Source organism: Rousettus aegyptiacus, unplaced genomic scaffold (genome assembly GCF_014176215.1).
Source record: "Rousettus aegyptiacus isolate mRouAeg1 unplaced genomic scaffold, mRouAeg1.p scaffold_m13_p_8, whole genome shotgun sequence".
NCBI lineage: Eukaryota > Metazoa > Chordata > Mammalia > Chiroptera > Pteropodidae > Rousettus > Rousettus aegyptiacus.
In genome coordinates this window covers 29,046,292-29,069,116 of record NW_023416311.1, presented here as the reverse complement: position 1 = coordinate 29,069,116, position 22,825 = coordinate 29,046,292, and the positions used below count along the sequence as shown (strand labels likewise).

General features: G+C 52.6%; 3 protein-coding genes across 16 annotated transcripts; 1 reads left to right on the top strand and 2 right to left on the bottom strand.

The window, feature by feature from the left end:
• Positions 1-36: 36 nt before the first annotated feature.
• Positions 37-11,190, top strand: SRRT (serrate, RNA effector molecule). 6 transcript variants are annotated; one of them, XM_036225568.1, is made up of 20 exons: positions 37-471; positions 737-876; positions 3,801-3,929; positions 4,144-4,290; positions 4,534-4,722; positions 6,559-6,728; positions 6,880-7,064; positions 7,279-7,377; positions 7,461-7,578; positions 7,764-7,921; positions 8,249-8,310; positions 8,425-8,503; positions 8,805-8,993; positions 9,291-9,464; positions 9,559-9,712; positions 9,878-10,071; positions 10,240-10,396; positions 10,583-10,672; positions 10,786-10,912; positions 10,999-11,190. In XM_036225568.1, exons 2-20 carry the CDS (start codon positions 755-757, stop codon positions 11,072-11,074), a joined length of 2,619 nt encoding a protein of 872 aa, XP_036081461.1. In that variant the 5' UTR covers positions 37-471; positions 737-754; the 3' UTR covers positions 11,075-11,190. The 6 variants fall into 6 exon arrangements, with proteins under 6 accessions (XP_036081461.1, XP_015980237.1, XP_036081460.1 ...); XM_016124751.2 differs by having other exon boundaries at positions 38-414; positions 730-876; positions 10,571-10,672; XM_036225567.1 differs by having other exon boundaries at positions 38-471; positions 10,571-10,672.
• UFSP1 (UFM1 specific peptidase 1 (inactive)) lies at positions 11,191-12,144 on the bottom strand. Its single transcript, XM_016124773.2, has one exon. It carries the CDS (start codon positions 11,841-11,843, stop codon positions 11,415-11,417), a length of 429 nt encoding a protein of 142 aa, XP_015980259.1. The 5' UTR covers positions 11,844-12,144; the 3' UTR covers positions 11,191-11,414.
• Positions 12,145-12,532: 388 nt separating this feature from the next.
• On the bottom strand, positions 12,533-19,195 carry ACHE (acetylcholinesterase (Cartwright blood group)). Of its 9 annotated transcripts, none has more exons than XM_016124762.2 (6): positions 18,515-19,195; positions 16,805-18,073; positions 15,429-16,515; positions 14,617-15,101; positions 13,688-13,857; positions 12,533-13,572 (listed from the first exon to the last, which is right to left on the bottom strand). In XM_016124762.2, exons 2-6 carry the CDS (start codon positions 17,017-17,019, stop codon positions 13,451-13,453), a joined length of 2,079 nt encoding a protein of 692 aa, XP_015980248.2. In that variant the 5' UTR covers positions 17,020-18,073; positions 18,515-19,195; the 3' UTR covers positions 12,533-13,450. The 9 variants fall into 9 exon arrangements, with proteins under 9 accessions (XP_015980248.2, XP_015980249.2, XP_015980241.2 ...); XM_016124763.2 differs by having other exon boundaries at positions 12,533-12,830; XM_016124755.2 differs by having other exon boundaries at positions 12,533-13,857; positions 18,515-18,681; positions 18,813-19,195.
• Between the last annotated feature and the right edge of the window lie 3,630 nt (positions 19,196-22,825).

Here is a 22,825-nt window from a genome sequence, read left to right as displayed (position 1 = left end):
CCGGGTAAGTGCGACCTTTGGCCTAGGCCCGAGGAAGTTCTCTTTTACATACAGAAAACTCCACCGCCTTCCCCAGGCCGCGCTTGGTCCAGCCCGGCCTCCGTGGTTTCTCTCTGTCGCGTAGTTCTCGTCCCGTAAAGTCGCGAGACTTCTGAGTTCCCTATCCCTTCCCATCATCCCCCGGTGCTCCCGGCCTTCATTGGTTTAGTTCTAGTTGGAGCGGCGCGGGGAGTAGTTTGTAGTTCGAGGCGCCGTTCAGCGAGTGACGCAGGCGCTACGCGAGTGGCGCGCGCCGACTGCCCGTCCTCCGCTGTCCCCCTTTCTTCGCGTCTCGGCCCCATAGCTTAGAGCCTCTTGTTTCTCTCACCCTCTCCGTCGTTTTCATCGCGCGCCGGAGGGAAGGGGCGGGCCTAGGTATCCTTGAGAACTAGCTAGCCGGAGCTCGAGACTAACGGCTGCGACTCCTTCCAGGTGGGGGAGGGGAGGGGCCTTAAGAGCCCTGGCTAGGGCGGTCGGGAGGGAAAGGCCCCCGGGTCTCACGGGCGTGGGCGGGAGACCCCTCGGGACGAGCGGCGTATCGAGGCCATCCAGTCGTTAGGGAAGAGGGCACGGGATGGCGGAGACTGCAGAAGGCTGGCCTTTACGTGGGGAAGTGGTTGTGCAGTTCCAGAGGGGCGATCTTTTCCTCCTCTCGTCATTGTTCAATATACCCTGACCACCCCTGTCCAGGCTCTAGGCCTCTTCAGACCGCGTCATGGGTGACAGTGACGACGAGTACGATAGAAGGCGCAGGGACAAGTTTAGAAGAGAGCGCAGCGACTATGACCGTTCGCGGGAAAGAGATGAAAGACGTCGAGGGGACGATTGGAATGACCGGTAAGACACTTTTCCTCAGTTTTGTCCTCCGTTTCATTTTGTTAGGTTTCCTTTGCAATTTTATTAGGGCAAAGCATGTGAAATCGCCCATACCTGACCGTTTTATGGGGTTCATTTTAACCTCTTTGCTGTTGGCCAAAGATTTTTGAATTATCTGGAAGATGAAAGCAATAGAGCCAAGAGTTTGAGTAGGGACAAAGAATATGAATTCACTTAAAATGTGTGTACTTTATTGTTTGTAAGTTATACTTCAAAAAGGTTGGTTTTAAGGTAATATAGAATTGACTTAATCGGTGAGGTGGTCAGATCAATTCCCTGGTATAATATGATTACATTTCTTGTAATTTATCTTGCCTAAAATCAAAGTTTTTGGACAGTGATGATTGGGTTTGACAGCGATGGGGTTAGGTTTGATTCAGCTACTGATTAGTTTTTTAGAATATTTTTAATTGTAGATATGGTGTTTCGATTAACAAACATCTAATGTGGTTTCAAATAAGGTAAGGTTAAGAGGAACTGTGGAAAATTTAATATAAGGGGTGTTACGAATTTCTAATCAGTGAGCAGATGGTACTGGCTCGATTTGGAAACATCAGAAAAAGGTTTGTGGTGACTTTGTGAGACCATTTATTATTCATTCAATACGGTTTTGAAAATGAATTTAGTAAATCAGTCTGTAAGTCGCTGTATCGCTTCACTGTGGAGACTGTGGCAGTTTGTTTTCCTTGGTATTTTCTAAGAAAAAAGAAAAAGGTGTTCTGAATTCTGAAGATAGATAAGGGGGGCAGAATAGATTGGGGTGTATGCTGTCAATGAGTATATATAAGAGGTCATCATAAAAATGGTAAGTTTTGAGGGAACAGACCTTTCAAGGGAGGAGTGGTTTGTCTCTGAGAGCTACAGGAAAGTGACCCTTAGCACGACTTGGAAAGATGAGTAGGAAATCCCCAGACATAGGTGGTTTGAACATCTTTGAGTTGTGGATATAATTCAAAGAACACATATTCTAGGTTTTTAGAGTAGTGGTTCTTAAAATGTGGTCCGCAGACCCTGGGGTGGATGTGCGTGAGGTTACAACTGTTTTTGATAGTATTTACATTTGCACTGATGGTGCTGTAGTCATTGTGGGGTAAAACTTCTGGAGCCTTAGCACAAATCAAGGCAGTGACGCCAAACAGAAAAAAAGCCAGTTTTGCTTAATGTCCTTGCTGAAGTGGTAGAACTTTAAAGTTATATTAAATTGGATCTTGAATATACATCTTTTTAATATACATGACAAATGGGAAGTATGCATAAAGTTTTGTTGCATGTAGGGGGTACAGTGGTTATCTCCAGGAAGAGCATTTGCGGAATTGAGTTGTCAGGTGAATAACAGTGTGTGTTCCTGTGGGGGGCAGGGCGGGGGAAATGGCTCTCTTCCCAAATTCATATTTGGATATTTGGCAGACATTTTTCTTGAAAACAAACTAAGAGAACCTGTTATATCAAGGAAAATTGTCAGTTTTGTTGCCAATGAAGAAGCGGAACTTTCCAGTATTAACTAAAATTTTGGAAAACTTATATCCACCAGTGTGAGCTTGACAGCTCCCCGCTAAAAGACTTTTCTGTGGAGATAGTGATATTAATAAATATGACATTTTTATGTTATGTACTGAAATGTGTCAAGATTCTCTCAAAGAGTAAAATAGAACAATGGATGTTAATGTAGCACAGCACAAAATGATCATTAATGTGGTTTCAGATTCAATATTGCATCCAGCCTTTAAGAAACTACGTCTCGTCAAGTTTTAGGTGGTGTCAAAGAACATTCCCAGTTATATGAAAAGGCCATATTAAAGTATTCCTTTTTCCATCTTTAGATCAGTGTGAGGCCAGATTTTCTTCATATTTTTCAACCAAACAAATTATCACAACAGATTGAATATAGAAGCAAACATGAAAATCTAGTTGTCTCTATTAAGCCAGACCTTGAAAAGATTTGTAAATGTAAAGACAGTGCTACTTTTCTGACTAAATTTTTTTTAATAGCCGTTTTTCATAAAAATACATAGTTTATGTTAATATATACATTCAAAGTGAATACATAAATTTTTTTATTTTGAAAACATTAAAGATTGATAGTTATAACTCACATAAACAAAAATTTTTTAATCTTCAATAATTTTTAAGAGTGTAAGGCCAAAAAGTTTGCAAAATCACCAGGTTAGAGCAGAGGATTAAAAAAAATTTTTTTTTGTTAAGATGAGGATGGGAGTAGCTGGTGACTGATGATGGAGAGTCTGAAGTGACAGCCAGAAACCAAGATTTTGAACAGTGTTCTGTACTGGCAAGGGCATAGCATGATCAGATTTGTGTTTGAGAAATATTACTTTGATGTAGAAAAGGGGGAGGACCAGAGGCAGGTAAGCAGAACCAGTGCTGCACTCAGAGGAGAAATTTCTCAATCAGGGGATGACAAGGAAGAGGGCAGCTTTGATAGGTTTTGAGGCAGAGGATTAACAAGCCAATAACAAAGTAGTGGTGAGGGTGACACTTGACAACTGGATACAGGGTGCTATATTGGAATACCAAGCACAGAAAACAGAAGGAGGGAAGCAAGTTTGGGCCCATAGTGGTGGAAATAATGGGCTGAATTCTGACATGTTGAATTTGAGGTGACAATGGCTTTCTAGTAGGGGATTGTGAATGTTGGTCTGGCACTCAGGAAAAACCCAGGCTGGAGGAAATAGAATTGAGAGCTCTCAGTTTTTGGGCAATGGCTGAAGTGATGAAAGTAGGCAATAGTCTTTTTCTGTTGAGAGAGTAGTTTTATAATTTTATGCTTTTAGTCTGGTGTCTCAGATATGATAGAAAGCGCCTGTCCAGGAGTTTGACCTTGTGGTATCCAACTGTGTCTTATTTATTATTACTTCTTCTTATCCCAGAGAGTGGGACCGTGGCCGGGAGCGCCGCAGTCGGGGTGAATATCGTGACTATGACCGGAATCGGCGAGAGCGCTTCTCTCCTCCCCGCCATGAGCTCAGCCCCCCGCAGAAACGCATGAGGCGAGACTGGTGAGATGGCAAGTTTTTGTCTTCCCTCACTTCGCTGAGAACTTCCTTTGTAATTTCCTTTTCTTAAACGTTCATAAACCCATCTTTTTTTGTCCCTTTAAACCCTTGGGTGAGAGACAACATTCCATATGTTCCCTTCCTCTGTCCTATCCTCCTTCTTGCTCTGGAGAGATGATTCTGTCCTCTGTCTGACTTTTGTGTCCCCCACCCTCAGGGATGAGCACAGCTCTGACCCATACCACAGTGGCTATGAGATGCCCTATGCTGGGGGTGGTGGGGGCCCAACTTATGGCCCCCCTCAGCCCTGGGGCCACCCAGACGTCCACATCATGCAGCATCATGTTCTGCCTATCCAGGCCAGGTAAAAGATCTAGGGTCCTACAGTTCTTGGGAGAAGGGAGTTGGTGGGCTTGGGGAATGGATTGGGGTTGCTGAAGACTGTTGTAGGAACTGAGGCACACAGAGGTAGTGCCTGTGGGGGTGGTAGCAATTGGTGCCTAGGGTGATGTCCATGTGGGCAAAGGGAAGGGGGTACCTGTCTACCTTGCCTGCCCCTTTCCCCCACAACCAAGACTTCCTGACTGGATCCCCCCCTACCCCCCAGGCTGGGCAGCATAGCAGAGATTGACTTGGGTGTTCCACCACCGGTGATGAAGACGTTCAAGGAATTTCTCCTTTCGTTGGATGACTCTGTGGATGAGACAGAGGCAGTTAAGCGCTATAATGACTACAAGCTGGATTTTCGAAGACAGCAGATGCAGGATTTCTTCCTGGCTCATAAGGATGAGGAGTGGTGAGTGCCCCTACTTTCCTGTTATCTTTTCCCTAGCATGTATCCCCTGGCCCCGCCAGTGGAGCCTGCAGTCCTGTCCTTTTCCCATTTTCCCCAATCCAGAACTTCCTGCAGGGTGGGGGGTGGGAAGTGCAATAGCACTGGCTGATGGGTTCTCCTCCTCACTTCAGCATCTGCCACGGCCCCCTACCCATCTCCCTTCCCCACTGTCCTCAGTCAGTGGACACCTCCAGGCACTTGGCCAGAGCCACCCGTTCCCTTGGGGCAGCAGACAGACTGTTTCCCACTTGCTGGATTTGGGTCATTGTCATCCCTGATCGTCGGGACCCTGTGTGGCTGTGGCATCCTCCCAAAAGCAACGAATGAATTCAGACAAGAAAAGCAAAGATCTCAGGGTCGTTTGACAGAAAAAGAATTTTAATTTTTTTCTTTTTTGTGGATGTTTTAATTTTAATCAACCATCTTTTCCCCCCTTCCTGCTCCTCCTCCTCCTCCTCACCCTCTTTCTGCTCCTCCTCCTTGAAAAGAGCCAGAACTGGGAACTACACCCGCTCATCGACGGAGCTCGGAGCAAACCCACCTCCACCCCCACCATACCCAGCCCATACATGAGCCCCTGGGCTGAGCCGCGCTGCCCCGGCCAGGCAGACAGGCAGGGCACTGCTGTGCACAATGCAGCAGTTTAGCTGAATGTGATTACTCAGGCAGTTAGTCAGTCAGGGCCCCCACCGCGGAGTCCCGCGGGGGTGGGGCATCCGGGCCGGGACACCCCAGCCAGGAGCCAGCCGGTGGCCCACCTGCCAGCATGGGCCCTGGGCGCGCTAGTTAAATCTTGAGCTCTGTTTGACCAAGCGGCCAAGGTAAAGATCCTGGAGGTGATGCCTGCGGCTTTCCTTTTCTCTTACGCTCAACTTGTGGTTCTGTTCTGTCTTTTACTGTCCCTTTTTTCTTTCTCTTTATCTCCTCTCATGTACCTTTCTCTCCCTGTTTTTGTTCTTGCTCCCTAACACCTTTCTCTGGTCCCCTGTTCCCTCCCCGCCCCCCAGTTGCTCTGTCTGGTCTTCAGTTGTTCCCTTTGTTTTCTACCTGGGAGTTTCTCATACTTTTTCTCATGTCTAATTTCCTGCCCCCCTCCCCCTGCCCCTTCTCCCAAGGTTCTATTTTAAATGTTTTTTTTTCATCCTCCACCCTAATCCTCCACCCCTCTACTCTTACTCTTCCTGTGGGCAGTATGTGAGGTTATAAGGGCACTTCAAGTTTTCCCTTTGGTCTTTCCCTGTCTGTTCACCATCTGCTTATCTTCCCCATGCTGGGAAGAAAGGTGTCCTGCCCTTTTTTGGCTTTTCCTATCTGGTGCATTTCAGGTTTCCTTCTGTCTTTCACCTATGGATGGAGGGAGTTGGTGGGAGCAGTCTTTTTAATGACTCTAGTTTGGGGTTGGCAAGGAGAGGGAGGTTTTTTGGGGCCTACTGTTCCCTTAGCCTTCCTCTAAGAAGCTTTGGGAAACTACACTTTAAGTTAGTGATTCCCAGAGATTTAGGGCAATCAGTTTGCCTCTTCAACTCTGCCCCACCCCCACCCCCATAGTCATTATTCTTCACAAATCCAGGGCTCTTAGTTCCTGGCTCTTCCCCAAATCTAATCAGACAATAAACTGGTTCCTCTGTGGGTTTGGGTGGTTCTAGTGTATCCCTCTCCCAAGTTCCTCTGCTTTTATGATCTTTTGTGGGTGTTAGAGGATGGGGGCTAAGCCCTGATTTTCCTGGGCCCCTCCCCATGTCCCGGCCCTGGCCTTCAGTGACTGTTTTGTCTCTACCCTCCCCATTTCCTTTATAGGTTTCGATCTAAGTACCACCCAGATGAGGTGGGGAAGCGTCGGCAGGAGGCTCGGGGGGCCCTGCAAAACCGACTGAGAGTATTTCTTTCTCTCATGGAGAGTGGCTGGTTTGATAATCTTCTTTTGGATATAGACAAAGCTGATGCCATTGTTAAGATGCTGGATGCAGGTAGGTGGACTTGGAGTGGGGGTTGGGCAGGGCAGGCAGTGTATGTCTGGTGACCAAGGTTTTTGTTAGGAAATAGAAGTAGGTTGATAGAAAAGCCAGAGGCTGAAGGCCAGGGCCCCTGGATTGTGATCTCTGCTCCCTTATTTGGTAGCTGTAATTAAGATGGAAGGAGGTACAGAGAATGATCTACGCATCCTGGAGCAAGAGGAGGAAGAGGAACAGCCAGGAAAGCCTGGAGAGCCCAGCAAGAAAGAGGAAGGCCGGATGGGACCAGGCCCGGTGGATGGGGAGCGCAAGGCCAATGAGAAGGAAGACAAGAAGGAAGATGGCAAACAGGTCTGAGTGCTGGGGCTTCTGGGTGCTGCCTGTGAGTGCCAGGGGAGGAGATTGGAGCTGTTTCCGCGGTGGTGGGGTTCATAGCTGGAACTAGAGAGTTGTGTATTGGGATGGGGAGGGGTGAACTTATGGGCTCAGCAGTAGAGGGTGGGCGGGGCCCTCTGATAAAGGTTGATGAGGAGATAGACATCCCAGTGACTGTCTCTGTCTGTAGGCTGAAAATGACAGTTCCAGTGATGACAAAACTAAGAAGTCTGAGGGTGATGTGGACAAGGAGGAGAAGAAAGAAGATTCTGAGAAAGATGCCAAAAAGGTAGGGAATCTCTTACATGGGGTCATTGTCATGGCTGGGATCCTAGTTATCTGACTTACTTCCTTTTTCCATGGTTCCCACAGAGTAGCAAGAAGCGGAATAGGAAGCATAGTGGTGACGACAGCTTTGATGAAGGCAGTGTGTCCGAGTCAGAGTCAGAGTCTGAGAGTGGCCAAGCTGAGGAAGAGAAGGAGGAGGCTGGTAGGTTTTAGTTTTTGCTCTCAGACCATTTTTCCTGCTGAATGGGGAGGGGAGGTGAGAGGTCGGTGATATGGATGGGAGAATGGCCTTTTGGGAAAGACGGGTGGGATGAGAGGCTGACAGTTTTCTCTATCCTCCCTTCCAAAATCTATAATATTCATCGACTCCCACTACTTCTTGTGTAGAAGCAGCACTCAAGGACAAGGAGAAGCCCAAGGAAGAAGAAAGGGAGAAGCCCAAGGACACTCCTGGGCTGGAATGTAAACCCCGGCCCCTGCATAAGACTTGCTCTCTCTTCATGCGCAACATCGCACCCAACATCTCCCGGGCTGAGATAATTTCTGTGAGTGAGGAAAAACAGCATTGTGGGCAGGGATGGCACCCAGGCTCCATCCATCCTTAAAGGGGTGGAGGTGTGAGGCGGGGAGAAGATAATCTGGCACTGCTTTTGACATACATTCCTATTTCTCTGATTAGAGAGGCCTCCTTCCCACAGGCCCATGGCTTTCAAGGGCTGGTTCTGGTTGCACCGTTCATTTTCAAAGGCTATTACTCTTAATTTCTTTGCTAGTATTTCCTTGTCCAAGTATAGATTCAAGGACATGGGGACTGAAGGAGGAAGTGAATCCTTGAATCACTAAATGGAGTTTCTTTTTCTCTGTTTTTCCAGCTTTGTAAACGATATCCAGGTTTTATGCGTGTGGCACTGTCAGAGCCCCAGCCTGAGAGGAGGTGAGGAATGGAGAGAAGTGCGACCCTGGATACGTTGGAGAAAAGGTGCTGGGGAAGGTTAATGGCCAACATCACTTCTACCCCAGAATTATGGTGACATTTTTTCTTGTTTAGGTTTTTCCGTCGTGGCTGGGTGACATTTGACCGCAGTGTTAACATCAAAGAGATCTGTTGGAACCTGCAGAATATCAGAGTGAGTGCTGGGAGTGGGACTGTTTTAAGGGAGAGAAAGTATCCCTCTCCTTCCTCAAAACACCTCTGATCCTTTTGTTTGTTGATTGCTTCATTCATTCTGCCCCCTATTTCATCCATGTAGTCTGCTCATTTTAATTGTGTACTGTTGTCTCTGAGCCAGGCCCTGAGACTGTTATGGTGAACATACCTGGTCCATGTCCTCGGGGAACTCACAGCCTAATCACTGGTGCTCTCAGTAGGGCCATTCTTTGAGTTGCTGCTTCTTGGGCAAGTGTCGGTAAGCTTTCTGTTTCTTCCAGCTCCGGGAGTGTGAGCTGAGTCCTGGTGTGAACAGAGACCTGACCCGTCGTGTCCGCAACATCAATGGCATTACCCAGCACAAGCAGATAGTGCGCAATGACATCAAGCTGGCAGCCAAGCTGATCCATACGCTGGATGATAGGACCCAGCTCTGGGCCTCTGAGCCAGGGACACCTCCTCTGCCAACAGTTAGTGAATCTCTACTGATACCCCCTCATACGCTGTGGGCATCTCTGGTCTTACATGATCTGTAGCACTGACCCCTGGCAGCATCTCCAGCTTCCAGCAGAACAGATTGGTGTTACTACTTGTGGGTTAGGGTAGAACAGATGCAAACATAAAGACAAATCCTGAGGTAGCAATAACAGGCAAAGTGAGCTTTGAATTCTTGGCCCCTCACCTTGCTTTTTCAAAAGCAGTTCTTGGACTACCTACTCCAAGGGGCTTTCTCTGCCTCACTTGTCTCTCTTCTCCCTCCCAACCAGAGTCTGCCCTCTCAGAATCCAATCTTGAAGAATATAACTGACTACCTGATAGAGGAAGTGAGTGCTGAGGAGGAGGAGCTGCTGGGAAGTAGTGGGGGAGCCCCACCTGAGGAACCTCCTAAGGAAGGGAACCCAGCAGAGATCAACGTGGAACGGGATGAGAAGCTGATCAAGGTGCCAGTGAGAGCAGAGTATGAGATGAACAAGAACCTGGCTTGGGGTGGTAAGGGGCAAGTGCGGTGAACTCATGGCTTCTCATTTCTCTTAGGTTTTGGACAAACTCCTTCTCTATTTGCGCATTGTGCATTCCATGGATTATTATAACACATGCGAGTACCCCAATGAGGATGAAATGCCCAACCGTTGTGGCATCATTCATGTTCGGGGGCCCATGCCACCCAACCGCATCAGTCACGGAGAAGGTGAGTTCCCCTGCCTGAGTCCCCTTTGATTCTCCTTTCTCCCTAGCTGCCTCTGGTTTTATTTCTGCTCTGGAGCAGTGCTTTGTCACCTTCTCTAACATTCTCCTTTTTTATTCCTTGCTTCTTGCTCCCTTCTCCAACCTGCCATCTCTTCTCAAACCACAGTACTAGAGTGGCAGAAGACATTTGAGGAAAAGCTTACTCCACTGTTGAGTGTGCGGGAATCGCTTTCAGAGGAAGAGGCCCAGAAGATGGGTCGCAAAGACCCTGAGCAGGAAGTGGAAAAATTTGTCACCTCTAACACTCAGGAACTGGGCAAGGATAAGTGGCTTTGCCCTCTCAGTGGCAAGAAATTCAAGGTCTGGGATATTAGAGTTGTGTCTTAGATAGGTGGGAAAAGGGGATGGAGCCAGGAATCTGCCTTAAGGCTTGGGAAGAAACTGCTCACTCAGATTAAGTGGGAGGGGAAGGTGATTGGGGTGTTAAGGAACTGCTTGCTCTGTTCTGATCCTCCTTTTTTCACCCAGGGCCCTGAGTTTGTACGGAAACACATTTTCAATAAGCATGCAGAGAAAATTGAAGAAGTGAAGAAGGAGGTGGCATTTTTTAACAACTTTCTCACTGATGCCAAACGTCCAGCTCTGCCTGAAATCAAGCCAGCTCAGCCACCTGGCCCTGCTCAGAGTAAGATACGATCCACGACAGTCTGTCATAATATCTCAATTTTTCAAGGGTTTCTGGTTCTGTATTCTGTTGACCCTTGAAAAGTTTCTGCCCTACCTCAGGCCATATTCCTAAAAGCTAGCCCCCTGCTCCCTCCCCTCTCCCCCGCAGTAATTCATGTCCCTGTCTGTGTTGTACTCCCCCCAGGCCTGACCCCAGGACTCCCCTACCCACACCAGACTCCCCAGGGCCTGATGCCCTATGGTCAGCCCCGGCCCCCCATCTTGGGTTATGGAGGTAAGTATAGGAGGGACTTGAAAGGGCTTGGTGATTGTGAGGGGCTGGGAGAAAACAAGCTAAGATATAGGTGAAGTTATAGATTTTCAGCTCAACACTGATCTTCTTTGTAGCTGGTGCTGTCCGCCCTGCAGTCCCCACAGGAGGGCCTCCATATCCCCATGCCCCTTATGGTGCTGGTCGAGGGAACTATGATGCCTTCCGAGGCCAGGGAGGTTATCCTGGGAAACCTCGGAACAGGTGAGAATAAGCTAAGTTGTCCAAACTTTTTTGCCCTTTTCAAACTAGGACCAACTCTCATTCCATCTTACCTCTTTATCTCACAGGATGGTCCGTGGAGACCCACGGGCTATTGTGGAATACCGTGACCTGGATGCTCCAGATGATGTGGATTTCTTTTGAGCCATCTACTTTTCCTCACTCTTGTTACCTATATACTTGTGACTGCCTTGTCTTATCCAGCTGAGAATTTTTTTGTACATCCAGCCCTACTGCCAATAAAAGCACTTCCACAGCGATTCCTGACTGAATATATAGTATATGTATTTCCCAAGAGCTTCCCAAACATTGGCTGGGGCAGTGGTTGGCTGGGCTTGCCACTTTGATGCTGAAGGCACCAGGTTTTGCAGGGACTTTCTGGAGGGCCTGACATACAGCTTCTAAGCCTCTGCCTTCGAGAGTGGGTAGGTGGAGTTTGGGGGTCAGGGGTGCTGGAAACATTTTCCATTCTGGGACTTTTGCCTCAGTCCAGGGTAGACAGCTGCTTTTCAGAGTTATGGCTGGTCAAACACAGGTTGTAGAAGGAGTTGGGGTCAAAGGCTGTGCTTACTTCTTGCCAGCCCACCCACCCAGTGGCCTGTAGTTCACTGGGGTTTTTCGGAGCACCCCAGTAGTGAGGGTCCAATACCAGGGCGTAGGCTTTGGTGCCTGGCCCCAGGCAGACTCCCAGCAAGGCCTTAGACCGGGCATCTACATCCCCCCCAACCATTATAGGCCCCCCACCCCCTGTAAAGTGGGAATAAAGCATCTCCAGTTCTCCCTGAAGCCCCACTCCACGGGGCACATGGCATAGGCGCCCCTGGGGTCCTCCAAAGTGGTCCAGACAGAGGCTGGCCTCTACACAGCCGATCCAGTTCCGGGAACCCCGGAATCCGGGGGGTTTGTCGCCCATGTCCTCCAGTGCCGCCTGTATGGCGGCCAGGCTGGGTACGCCGGCGGGCCGGCCCTCCGGCCACGAGCACAGCGTCTGTAGAGTGCGGTATCCGCAGCCCCAACCTCGATCGTCCAAACCGTCGCAGCCATAGTGATAGTAGAGATAGTGACCCGACAGGGCCGCCAGGCGAGCGGGGCCAAGTCTGGGTGGGGCAAGGCCCAGGTGGACGTCCTTAAGCGGCTCCAGGGTGGTCAGCGAGGGAAGAGGTTGCCGAAGGCTGGCAGATGCTGCGTCCTGGGGCCACGGGGCGAATTCCAACACTTACTCTCGGCTGGGATCTTGGGTTAGCTGCGGGCAGGACCGTCGCGCAGGTTCTGGCTACACTCTTGCTGGGAACCCCGCACCAGCGGAAAGCGCAGGATGGCTGTGGGGACCGAGCCAATCTGCGGGGTTCCCACAATGCACCGTCGCCCCGCCAAGCCAGCACCGCCCTGCTCACTGCGCAGGCGCGCGTTCCGCCTTGCTGGGGCGGGCACCCGGTAGCCTATATTTTTCAGATTGTTAGTCCGCAGTCTCAGGCGTCACCCCACCGATCGCTCAGCTCCAGCGGTTAGGCATTCTGCCCAACCCCCGCTTCCCAGTCGTGCACACGCCTGTGGCCATAACAGTTTATTGGCAGCCCAGAGGGGCGAAGGCACCGCGGGGGAGTGGTGAGGGGAGGGGGCTCGGCCGAGACATGCAGAGGACCGGGAGCCCCCGGGCAAAGTCCAGGTGGGCAGGGTCTAGGGCTCCGGTTATATCCCAGCCCTCAGATAAATAGTATATACAACTAGCGGGCCTGGAGGGGAGGGCAGGGCGGCGGGACATGGGGGTCCCTCCTGGATCACAGGTCTGAGCAGCGATCCTGCTTGCTGTAATGGTCAAACTGGTTCTTCCAGTGCACCATGTAGGAGCTCCAGCGGTGGAACTCGGCCTTCCACTGGCGCTCCGCCTCGTCCAGCGTGTCTGCGGCCAGGGCGTTCGGCAAGTGGGTGGGGGTGGACGTGGGGAAGGTTGGGGAATGGACATGGGGAGGGGTGTGAGTGCAGAAGGATGCAAGGAGAAAGGAGGCAACGTGGGATGGTGGAAAGGATTAGGAGAATATTCGAAAGATGCAAGACCAGAGGGAGGATGAGGGTAGAGACGGGCCGAACAAGGATGGCGGGAAGGAGAAGGGAGGGGGAGAAAATGACCGGAAGACAGGGATAGAAAGGATCAGAAGGGGAGCATCCATTGGTTGATGAGGAAAAGAGAACAGACAGAAATGGTTGACAGTTATAGCCCCACTAGGAGATACTATCTAGCCTCGGCTCTTCCCTCTACTCCCAACACCAGGCTCAGGCTCCAAGGAATAATTTTATAAAAAAAGAAAATAGGCTTTTTCATTTCCATTTAAACAACAAAGGCGCGTGGGTCCCTGAGACGGCTCATAGGTCAGCCTTGCCTACGCCCTGTCCAGTTTGAGTCTCTGGGTTTGAGAAGGGACGGGGCGCTGGGTCGGAGATCCCTGAGTGGGGCCCTTCTCCGCGGTCCGACCACTCTTTAGAGGAGGGGCCCCCTGAGGCCGGAGAGGGAAGAGGCCATGGTCACAACCGCTGAAGCCCGGAGAGGAGGAGGAGGAGGAGGAGGGGTAATGGGAGGCCAGGCCTGGGCCTCGGGGCAGCCTTCCCGTGGGTGGGGCCTGGGCAGGAGCTGGGAGCCTCCGAGGCTGGTGGGGAGAAGAGAGGGGTTATACCCGGATGGCTTCCACTCCCTTCTTTTTCTCTCCCTGCCCCATTTCTCCCCTACTCTGTCCAACCCCTTGCCCGCCGGCCCCTGCATACCGGTGGCACTGAGCAATTTGGGTAGGAAGCCGTTCCAGAAAGCGCAGGCCTGGGCGCGCAGCCCCCGCCTCACCTCCAGCGGCCGCAGATTCAGGCTCACATACTGCTGCGCTGCCCCCGTGTATGGTGGCCACTTCGGGGCTTTGGGGTCCCCGGGGTCATTGGGGTCCCTGCAGGAGGAAGAGGATGATTTAGCCTCAAGCAAGCCTGCCTCCCTCTGGGAGCTGGGGATGGAGCTGGTGAGGAGGAGGAGGCAGGCTGCTTCTAGACCCCATGTCCTTTTTGCTCCAAGAAGAGTACCATCCCCTCCCTTCCACTGCCACCACTTAATTCTTCATCCTCTTCTCCACTACCCTCATGGTCAGGAGTCTTCCCCTTCCTTCTGCCCTCCCTCTGTCCTCCCTTTCTGTTTTTCTGCTCCATCGTTGTCTTTGTTTCTCTCATTAAAATATTGATTTACTGAGCCCTTACTATGTAACCAGGCCCAGTCCTATCTCTACAAACATTACGTTTACTTCTGACAACAGACAAGTGATATCAGATTGTCCCCTTCTTGAGGTTAACTGTGTGTGTGCACGCATGTGTGTGCACCACAGCTAATAAAATCACCACTGGTCCAACTGATCAGACTCTACAGCTCATGCTCCTAACTATGTTAACTTTTCTGTTTCTCCTTATCCATCTCTTCGCTTCCCTCTCCTGCTATCCTTGTCTCGTCAGGATCTGCCACTCTGCTTTCCTTCCTTCTGTCTTCCTTTCTCTATCTTTGTCATTCACTCTCTCCCCCTTTTCTCCTTTCCTTTGTGAACTTTCCCTCCTCTCTCTCGCCCTTCCTGTCTGTCTCTGTCTCCCTCATTCTGTTTCTCTCTGTTTGTACGCGCCCTGCCTCCCTGGCTCCCAGAGGTCGTCCTCCCCTTGGCACTGCTGACCCTGTGCGGGCGAAGTTGGCCCAGTATCTCATCAGTCGCTGGGCAAAGGCTCTCTCTTCGATGGTGTAGTTTAGCGAGGGTTCCAAGGGGAGCCCAAAGATGAACTCGATCTCGTAGCCGTGGGGCACCCCCATCCAGAGGGGCCAGGAGAGTGTGGACGCACGGTGTTCAAAGATGTAGGCATAGACCCGAGCACCCTGGGCAGCCAGTCGCCCAGCCAGCTGGGCCACAGGGCACACGACGTTGTGGTCGCCCACCACATCACTCATGGCTTCCCTCAGGCGTGCCGGGTCCTCAGGGTGCAGCCAGTCTGTGTAATGCAGGACCACAGCCTCGGCAGCCAGGTCACTCACCTGGGGGACCCCGACCCGCACCCCGGCCAGGAACTGGGCCCGGCTGATGAGAGACTCGTTGTCTTTGCTGAAGCCTGGGGCCCCGTAAACCAGAAAATAGGAGCCCTCATCCTTCACCACACCCACCAGCACCTGGGGGGACAGGATGGAGGAAGTGGGGATGGGGCAGACACAGACAGACAGGTAGACAGAAACAGATGGACAAAGAGCCAGAGAGATGAACAGTTACAGACGCAGAACCACAGAGGAAGAGAGTACGAAATTTGGGAAGGGATAGAGAGAAGGAGAAAATATACCCACATTTCCTTTCCTCTCTGTCCCACTGGCCACCCTGGGATCAAGCCCTCAGGGAAATGAAGCCTGGGCCTTTTGGAGTAGGTCTTGAGGGTCCCCAGGGAGAGGGCAGGTGGGAGAACAGGCCTAAAAGAACCAGCTCCACCCCCTCCAGCCACTAGTCACCTGCAGGTTGTGGAAGTCTCCAGTGTTGATGAGGGCCTCAGGAGTGTCACTGAGGAAGTCTCCATCCACCACAGGCACGAAAGAGAAGCGGAAGACGCTTTCCTGAGGCAGCACGTGCCACTCGTGGTCCACCAGGTCCTGAGCTGGCCGTGTCCGCAAGCAGGCAACTAACTCTGTATCATTGCTACCAGCCCCACCTGGGGGACAGCCTACGAGGCGGGCCAGTAGTGTGGCCCTGCGCCGGGCCTCTCCCATGCCCACCGTGGCCCAGGGGCCATTGGGTGCACCACTCTGAAGCACAGCCCTGTGGAACAGGCCCCGGCTAGGTGGGGACAGCAGGTGCATACCCACGGAGGCAGCACCTGCACTTTCCCCAAACAGAGTCACTGACATTGGGTCCCCCCCAAAGGCTGCCACATTCTCCTGTACCCACTGCAGGGCCAGCCTCTGATCCAAGAGACCTACATTGCCTGGGGCCTCCCGGCTCCCTGGTAGGGCCAGGAAGCCAAAAGCTCCCACCCGGTAGTTCATGGATACCAGCACAGTCCCCTCTGCCTGGGCCAGGAAGCGGCCATCATAAACGTCCAAGGAAGAGGCCCCACTGTAGAAGCCACCCCCATAGATCCAGACAAGGACAGGGGTGGGAGATGTAGGCCGAGGGTAGGGTGTCCACACGTTGAGGTAGAGGCAGTCCTCACTCAGCTCACGGTTGGGGTTCCACATCTCGCTGCCCTCAAAGCCAGGGTACAAGGTGTCCACGTATTGGTAGCAAACACTTTGGAAGGTGGTGGCATCCAGCACCCCTGACCAGGGTTGCTTGGGCTCTGGCGGCAGAAAGCGACGGGGGCCCACAGGTGGCTCTGCGAAGGGGATGCCCAGAAAAGCAGAGACAGGGCCCCCAGGGGCTGTTAGGCGGATGCCCCGCAACTGGCCCCCACGCACCGTCACTAGCAGCTCTGGGTCCTCTAGGTGCTCCGCCCTTCCTCCCAGGAGGAAGAGGAGGAGGAGAAGGAGTGGGGACGTCGGGAAGAGAGTGTGTAGAGGACACCACGGGGGCCTCATGGCTGCCAGGGCAAGCAAGCAGCTGCTGGGAGAAAAAAAGGCAGAGGGTGAAGGCTTGAGGCTGCCAGGAAGGAGATTAGGTAGCATTCTTGCCCAGGGGTTATCGCTGAGCTGCAGAGGAGGCGGGGCAGGTTGGCAGAGAGGAGGAGAGAAATGGAGGGAGGGAGACAGAAAAACAGAGACAAGGACGCGGGCAAACAAGAAGAGGACAGAGAACAGACACATATACACCCAGACAGACAAATGTAGGGAACAGAGATGAGGCCTGCCAAGCAATACCCTCCCCTGCCCCGCAGAGGGCCCACTACCCTCACCTCTTTCCCTTAGCTGGGTAGACTGGGCTAGGCCCACTGTGAGCAGTGCAGGCACAGGCACCAGAGGCTGCAGTCCACTTACAGGCCACCCGACAGGGGTGGGGCCCTCGCTGACAGGAGGAGCCGACCTGCCGGTGTGGTGGCGTAAAGGCGCACGCAGCCTCTCCCGCGTTGGCCCTGGCCGGGGTTCTGGGGGTGGGGGGTGGGTTGGGCATTCAGGGTGTGGAAGCCACAGGTCCTAGGGCACCAGGGCACCCCAAATCCTCCTCCACAACACTGCCTTTCCTAGCCCAACTCATCCATTATCTGGTACAGCGCGCTGGCACCCAGGTGTGCCCGTTAGCTGCGCACCCCATCGCCTATCTTGAGGGAACAGGCTCACCCGCCCTGGACCCCAGGACTCGACCCCAATCCGTCCCATCTGCTGCGCACGCTGCCGCCAGTGGGGGGCAGTAGAGACCGAGAAAAGGACTGCGTTCGCCGCCCGAGTCCAGAAGCTGGGAACCTGGGGCGTGGGTCTGGGGGCTCGCAGGCATTGAAGAGAGAGGTCTGAAGGGTGAGCCAGGACGCCTGTGTTCTCGGAGCTCCGGAGATCTCCCGGCTGCAGGGGCGGGGGCGCTATTTTGAGGCAGCAGCTGCTGCGGTTCCGGCATCTCCAGCCAAGGGATCAAAATTCCCTGGGTCGGAACTCCCCCCTCTCGCAGCGGTCACCCCTCGCCCAGCCTCTGGCTCCCTGAGCTGGGGTGGTGGTAGTGCTGAGATTAATTAGGAAACCCTAGTGGGGCTAATTATAACTCGGAGCTTCCGCTGAGCCTCCCCTACCCTCAAAATAGAGACGGAGTTCCCGCGGGAGGGGGACGCCTGGGCCTGGGAGGGGGCTTTGGCTGGACGCTGCGCAGGGGCGCTGGGTTGCGGGATCAGAGAAGGCCCAGTCAGGGACTAGGAACCTGCGCAGCCAGGGTTCCGCCCCAAGCAGGGGGTGTCTTCTAGTGGCCCCAGACTTGGAAACGAGCAGGGGAAGGGGCGCTCCGGAGTCCCCATAGGAAATAGAGAGCTGAGGTGAAGGCCAGCTTTGCGGGGTGCCGGCTCCCGTGAAGGCGACCGTAAGTCTGCGGCGGCGAGGGAAGAGTTAAAGATGAGCGTGGGGCGGCGGGGGTTCGTCGTTGGACAGGTCCAGGGGCACAGTGAGCGTCCGGTTTGGGGGTCTGGATCCCTCCGGGAGCGCACCTTCCCCCGGACACGGAATGGGTTGCAGACCGAGGGAGGGTCCTGGGCAGGGCGGGAGACTCACCTGAGGCGGCCGGGCCGGGCCGCGCCGGGAGCTGGAGGCGGCGGACGTTCACCCGCGCAGGCTGAGCTGACTCTGACAGCCGCCGCCTCCGGCCCCCCGCAAACACCCCCTCCAGGCCGCACGGAGCCCCCGCCTCCGCCCACTGTCTCCGCCCCCGCCCCTCCCTGCCGCCCTGGGCTGCCACCTCCTCTCCTCCCTCCCTCGGAACCGAGACCCAGAGAGAGAACCCGGGGCCCAGACGGACGCCAGTGACAGACGCCGACAGACGGACAGACACGACCGAAAGACTCGCAGCGGTGGAGCAGACACCCACAGCGACACAGAGAGAATCCCTCGAAGACAGACACACGTCGATGGACGGTCTCATGCAATGACTGCCACAAACACAGTGACCGACATTCACAGACGGACGGACACACTTGGATACGGCGACAGCCTGGGTCGGGGCCGGTGGCCGAATAAATGAGCATCCTTGGTCACGAAACTGCAGGGTTGGCATTGGGGGACTAGCATGCCAAAGTGTGGTTGAGGACCCCATCAGAGGTCCGGGTGGCACTGGTGTAAAATCTTGGGGACGAGGGCACACCTGTGGGAATGAAGATGTGAACATGAGATCACAAGTGAAAATGAAGGGGGCCGCCAAGGAGGAAGGAGACGGGAGTGGGGGAAGGGAAATGACTCCGGGGCACCCCAGAAGGAAAGCCAAGGTGATGGTACACGCAAGGCTGCGGTGCTAGGCCTCACTCCGCCGCCTCAGTGGAAACTTCTGGAACCCTCGCGGGTGGGTTTGCGCTGGTTCCCTGACGGATGACCTCGGACTTCGTCACCAGGGTCCAGTTGGGGCATGACATCACCAGGCCAGGCTCTCATTGGCCGCCGCAGCCAGCAGGTTGGGTGCGGCCTAGCCCCGGCGCCCCCAGCCAATTCGGAGGGGCCGGGGCCGCATAGACCCCTACATCCCGCCCTCCATGGGCTTGCCCAAGGAAACGTGCGCCTGCTGCGGCACCTCACGCCTGAGGTGAAGGTAGAAAAGTGTGAGGCGGTGCCCGCACAAGTGCCCCGCGCCAAGGAGCCCTCTTCTCTCCGGGCGTCGGGCTCGCGAGCTGGCGTCCCGCTCTGTGGAAGACCTACCAGCACTGCCGAGCGCCGGGGCGTGCGTGCGCGTGGCGGTGCCCGGCGCGGCGGTGCGGGGCTCTGCGTGGGGCGGGCGCGCGCGCTCCCGCTCCCGCGGCTGCCAGCGCACCGCTGTTCTTGCGTCCTGCGTCTACCGCCGCGAGGGGCGGAGGGCACCGAGTACTGAGTGTTGCGTGGATTGTGGGGTCCGCCCGAATCCAGAGACATGGCTCTCCCTGGGACGCGCAGTCCTGGTTCTCCAAGCTGGGCATCCCCCACCCAGCCCGCGCCGAGCGGGAACCGGCCTCCCCAGGCCCTGGAGCCCCGCGAAGCCTGCGCTCTGTTCGCGGGCTGCAGCCGCCAGGTGGCGCAGAAGGCAGCCTCTCCGGTCTTGGAGGGTGGGATGGGGGTAGGGGCGATGCGGAGGTTATTCCCTTGTCATCTCTTCCGGTTATTTCCAGCTTTCCACGTTCCATTCTTCGGGCACCTCAGATCCCCTGCTTGAACACCAAGGTTCCCAGCATCCGGTCTTCAGCGACCTGATCCCATTGGTTGAAAACTCTCCCAGTGGTCAGATCACTTCCCCAGTCCAGCTCCCTGAAGAGCAGGTATAAGAGCTGTCCAGCTCCCTGAAGAGCTGGTATAAGGGCTGTAGGTTGGGGATAGGGGACAGGAAAATGGACAGTTGGTGTAGCTGCAGGAGAAAAGGATCTGAGGCAGATTTCTCAGTCTGGTAATTATTAATTATTAGAATGATGAAAACCAACTGAATGAATGAGCAGAGGCCTGTCCAGGGCCTAAGGCTGTAGGGATTTTGGGCCTGTAGTGATGGGAGTTTGCCTCTATGTCACTTTCCCAAACTAGCTTTGCCACACATAGCCTCACCTGACTTCTCTAATCAAGAGTCCCTAGACATGTACCATGGAAATAGGGCAGGGACAGAGTACAGCCCAGGGTTATGAACTAGTGGTATCTTAGATATCTTAGAAGGTGAAAGGACAGGACATGTTCTAGGAGCTGGCCCAGCAGAAACTGCCTCAGAAAGGTCAGTGCTGACCTTAGGCTGGACCTGCTGCTGGAGTCAAGGATAGGATATCTAGGGTGGGCTGGAATCTCCCAGGGAGGCAGACCCTATATTTATCTGGGTCTTAGTAAATGAATGTAGCCAGAAAAGGTGCCAAGATGTGTGTGCAGGGGTTGGAGTGGAGAGCAAGGACAAGGGCAGTTCCTGCCTGCTTGGGTGTGGCATGAGCAGTGCAATTCCTGTGAGGGATCCATGGGAGTTAAGGGCAAGACGGATTGTGGAGATTTCTGAAGCCAGTCAGAACTTTATTCTTTTTGGGGGTGGGGTAGGGTTGGGGGGACACTACGGAAGGTCAGCCAGCAGGAGAGGGAAGGGGAAGTGGAGTTTCCAAAGATGCTAAAAAGTCTGGGCCAGGAAGAAGATGTAGCCGTTTATGTCAATACTCTCCTCCCCACTCCCTAGGCCTGGGGCGATGGGAGGAAGGGCCCACAGGCCCAGAAGTGGGGTAGGTAGGAATCCAAGGAAAGTGTCCTGCTCCTAGAGCCCCTAATGTGCTTCCCCAGACCCTGGATCAGAGAGGGTTCAGTTGAAAGTCCAGTCCGATGACTCTGCAAGTCTGCATGGAGTCTAGTGCGTGTAGGCCTTGTGCCTGCAAGTTAGGTGCTACAGAAGGAGGCTGGGGCTCTGCAGTTGCAAGCACCTCAGGGAGATGTGCTGACATCTTTGTCCTCATCCTGCAGTTTGTCCTGGGGTTAAGAAGGATGGAGACCATGAAGATTGTGTTTTCATCTCAGAGAGTTTTTAGGTATTGGGAGATCCACAGGGCATTGGAGTAAATTGTGGTCTACTGGAGGTCTCAATTCCTGGGTTCTCATCCAGTGCTCTGCTGATTGGCAGTGAGACCTCTGGAGAGTCATACTTTTTGTCTGGGCCTCAGTTTTCCCTAGTGTAAAATGGTGGACTTGAGTTTATGTCAGGATCACTGGGGCCACTTAGAGTGGGTGATCCATTTGGTATTGGGTGGAGTCCTTAGTCTGTATTTTTAGCAGTTCATCAGGACAGTGGCATGAGAGTGGTCTGAGGACCACATGAGGAGAAAAGCCTTACTAGGTGCCCCCACAGGCAGTCCAAACTGACCTCCTGAGAACCAACAGGCTATGTGGGTCAGCAGGAGGTAATGCGGGCAGTCAGGAGGTACAAGAATTAACAGGGACACCTCTGGCCATGAAGGGAGATGGGCAAGGATTTTAGTTTGTTCTTGAAAATGGATATAACTTCCAGGAACAATTCCTCTTTTTACCTTGAGACTCTCCCCATCCTTAGTTGACCAAGTGATCTCACCTATCTAGCCATGATATCTTTCTCTACATAGTCCAATATAGTAAGCCCAAAAACATTCTCTGTGACCCCACTCTCCACAGCCATCACTACAGGGATGTCTTTGATTCTTCCATTTCTTCCTTCACCATATCTGTTTATCCAGGAATCAATCTTTCTTCTACTACCAATTCTGCCAATTCAGAGAACTCTTCTACTTCCTTGCATGTCTTTCTCCCACTTTTGCCAACACAAGGAAGCCCTACTTCTATTACAGTCCTTGCCCTACCACTGCCAACAAAAAGGATTCTCATTTCCTCTGTTTATTGGTTAGGATTCAGTTCAGCTGTGTGAGACAGGAAACAAACAGTAATTGTTTGAATGAAATATAGTGGAAATATATTTTCCTCTTACATAAAAGAGACCCAGAAGTAGGACATGAAAGGTTAGCAAGCTGCCCTGGATGCCAGGGATCAGGTTCCTTTACACAGAATTTTGTTACTTAACCATCTTCAGCATGTAGTTTCAACTTCATGGTGTAATATAGCTGCTGGAGCATCAGCTATCACATCTGCATTCCAGCCAGCAGGAAGGAAGAAGAATTGAAGAAGGGCATTGCTCCTCCCTTTAAGGACATTTTTCTTTTTTTTAAATCACTCACAGCCCTTTGATTATATCCCACTGGCCAGAACTTAATCCTGAAGTCATAATTGTTTATACAGGAAGTTCAGAGATGTAGTTTTTGTTCCGGATGACTGGGAGCAGATACCGGGGGAAAGCCATTGTCTGAGGCCACTGTCCATTAAGCTGGGTTGTTGAACTGCAGAGTTGGGAGCCTGAGCCATGCAAGAGATGTTTCTCCCTTTCCCCACTCCTTCCTGTGATCCCTTCTGAAGGTTGGCTTAAAATTAATACTGATCCAAGTTGCATAATTTCACACAATTCCTCCTTATACCCATCTATCTATCCTGTTTGTACATTTTCCCTCATTTGCTAGTTTTGAGCATATTGCACAATTTTCAACTTGTCTCTGGATAGTCTAATTTCACAATTGTTAAATATTTAACAGTTTACAGTATTTGTCATGCAGTTCATCAGACATCCTTCTGCTTATTCTCACTCTCTTTCTAGCTGGGGTTAGGGTAGAATGGCATTTCATATCTTGTGCTCCAGATGGATTAGTTATAGACATTGGTACCTTTCTCGCGTTGATTTCCATCCATGAGCTGTACTGGTTCTGAAAGGAGTGAAACTTATAAATTCATCAGGAGTACAT

Excerpts from the sequence above, each read along its gene's own strand:
- UFSP1 (XM_016124773.2), bottom strand. The coding sequence starts at position 11,843 with ATGGGCGACAAACCCCCCGGATTCCGGGGTTCCCGGAACTGGATCGGC.
- SRRT (XM_016124751.2), top strand. The coding sequence starts at position 755 with ATGGGTGACAGTGACGACGAGTACGATAGAAGGCGCAGGGACAAGTTT. Across the intron at positions 8,311-8,424 it reads GAGCCCCAGCCTGAGAGGAG|GTTTTTCCGTCGTGGCTGGG; the intron begins GTGAGGAATGGA and ends TTTCTTGTTTAG. Across the intron at positions 10,673-10,785 it reads CCCCATCTTGGGTTATGGAG|CTGGTGCTGTCCGCCCTGCA; the intron begins GTAAGTATAGGA and ends TCTTCTTTGTAG.
- ACHE (XM_016124755.2), bottom strand. The coding sequence starts at position 17,019 with ATGCCCAACCCACCCCCCACCCCCAGAACCCCGGCCAGGGCCAACGCG. Across the intron at positions 16,516-16,804 it reads TACCCAGCTAAGGGAAAGAG|CAGCTGCTTGCTTGCCCTGG; the intron begins GTGAGGGTAGTG and ends TTTTTCTCCCAG. Across the intron at positions 15,102-15,428 it reads GAGACTTCCACAACCTGCAG|GTGCTGGTGGGTGTGGTGAA; the intron begins GTGACTAGTGGC and ends CTGTCCCCCCAG.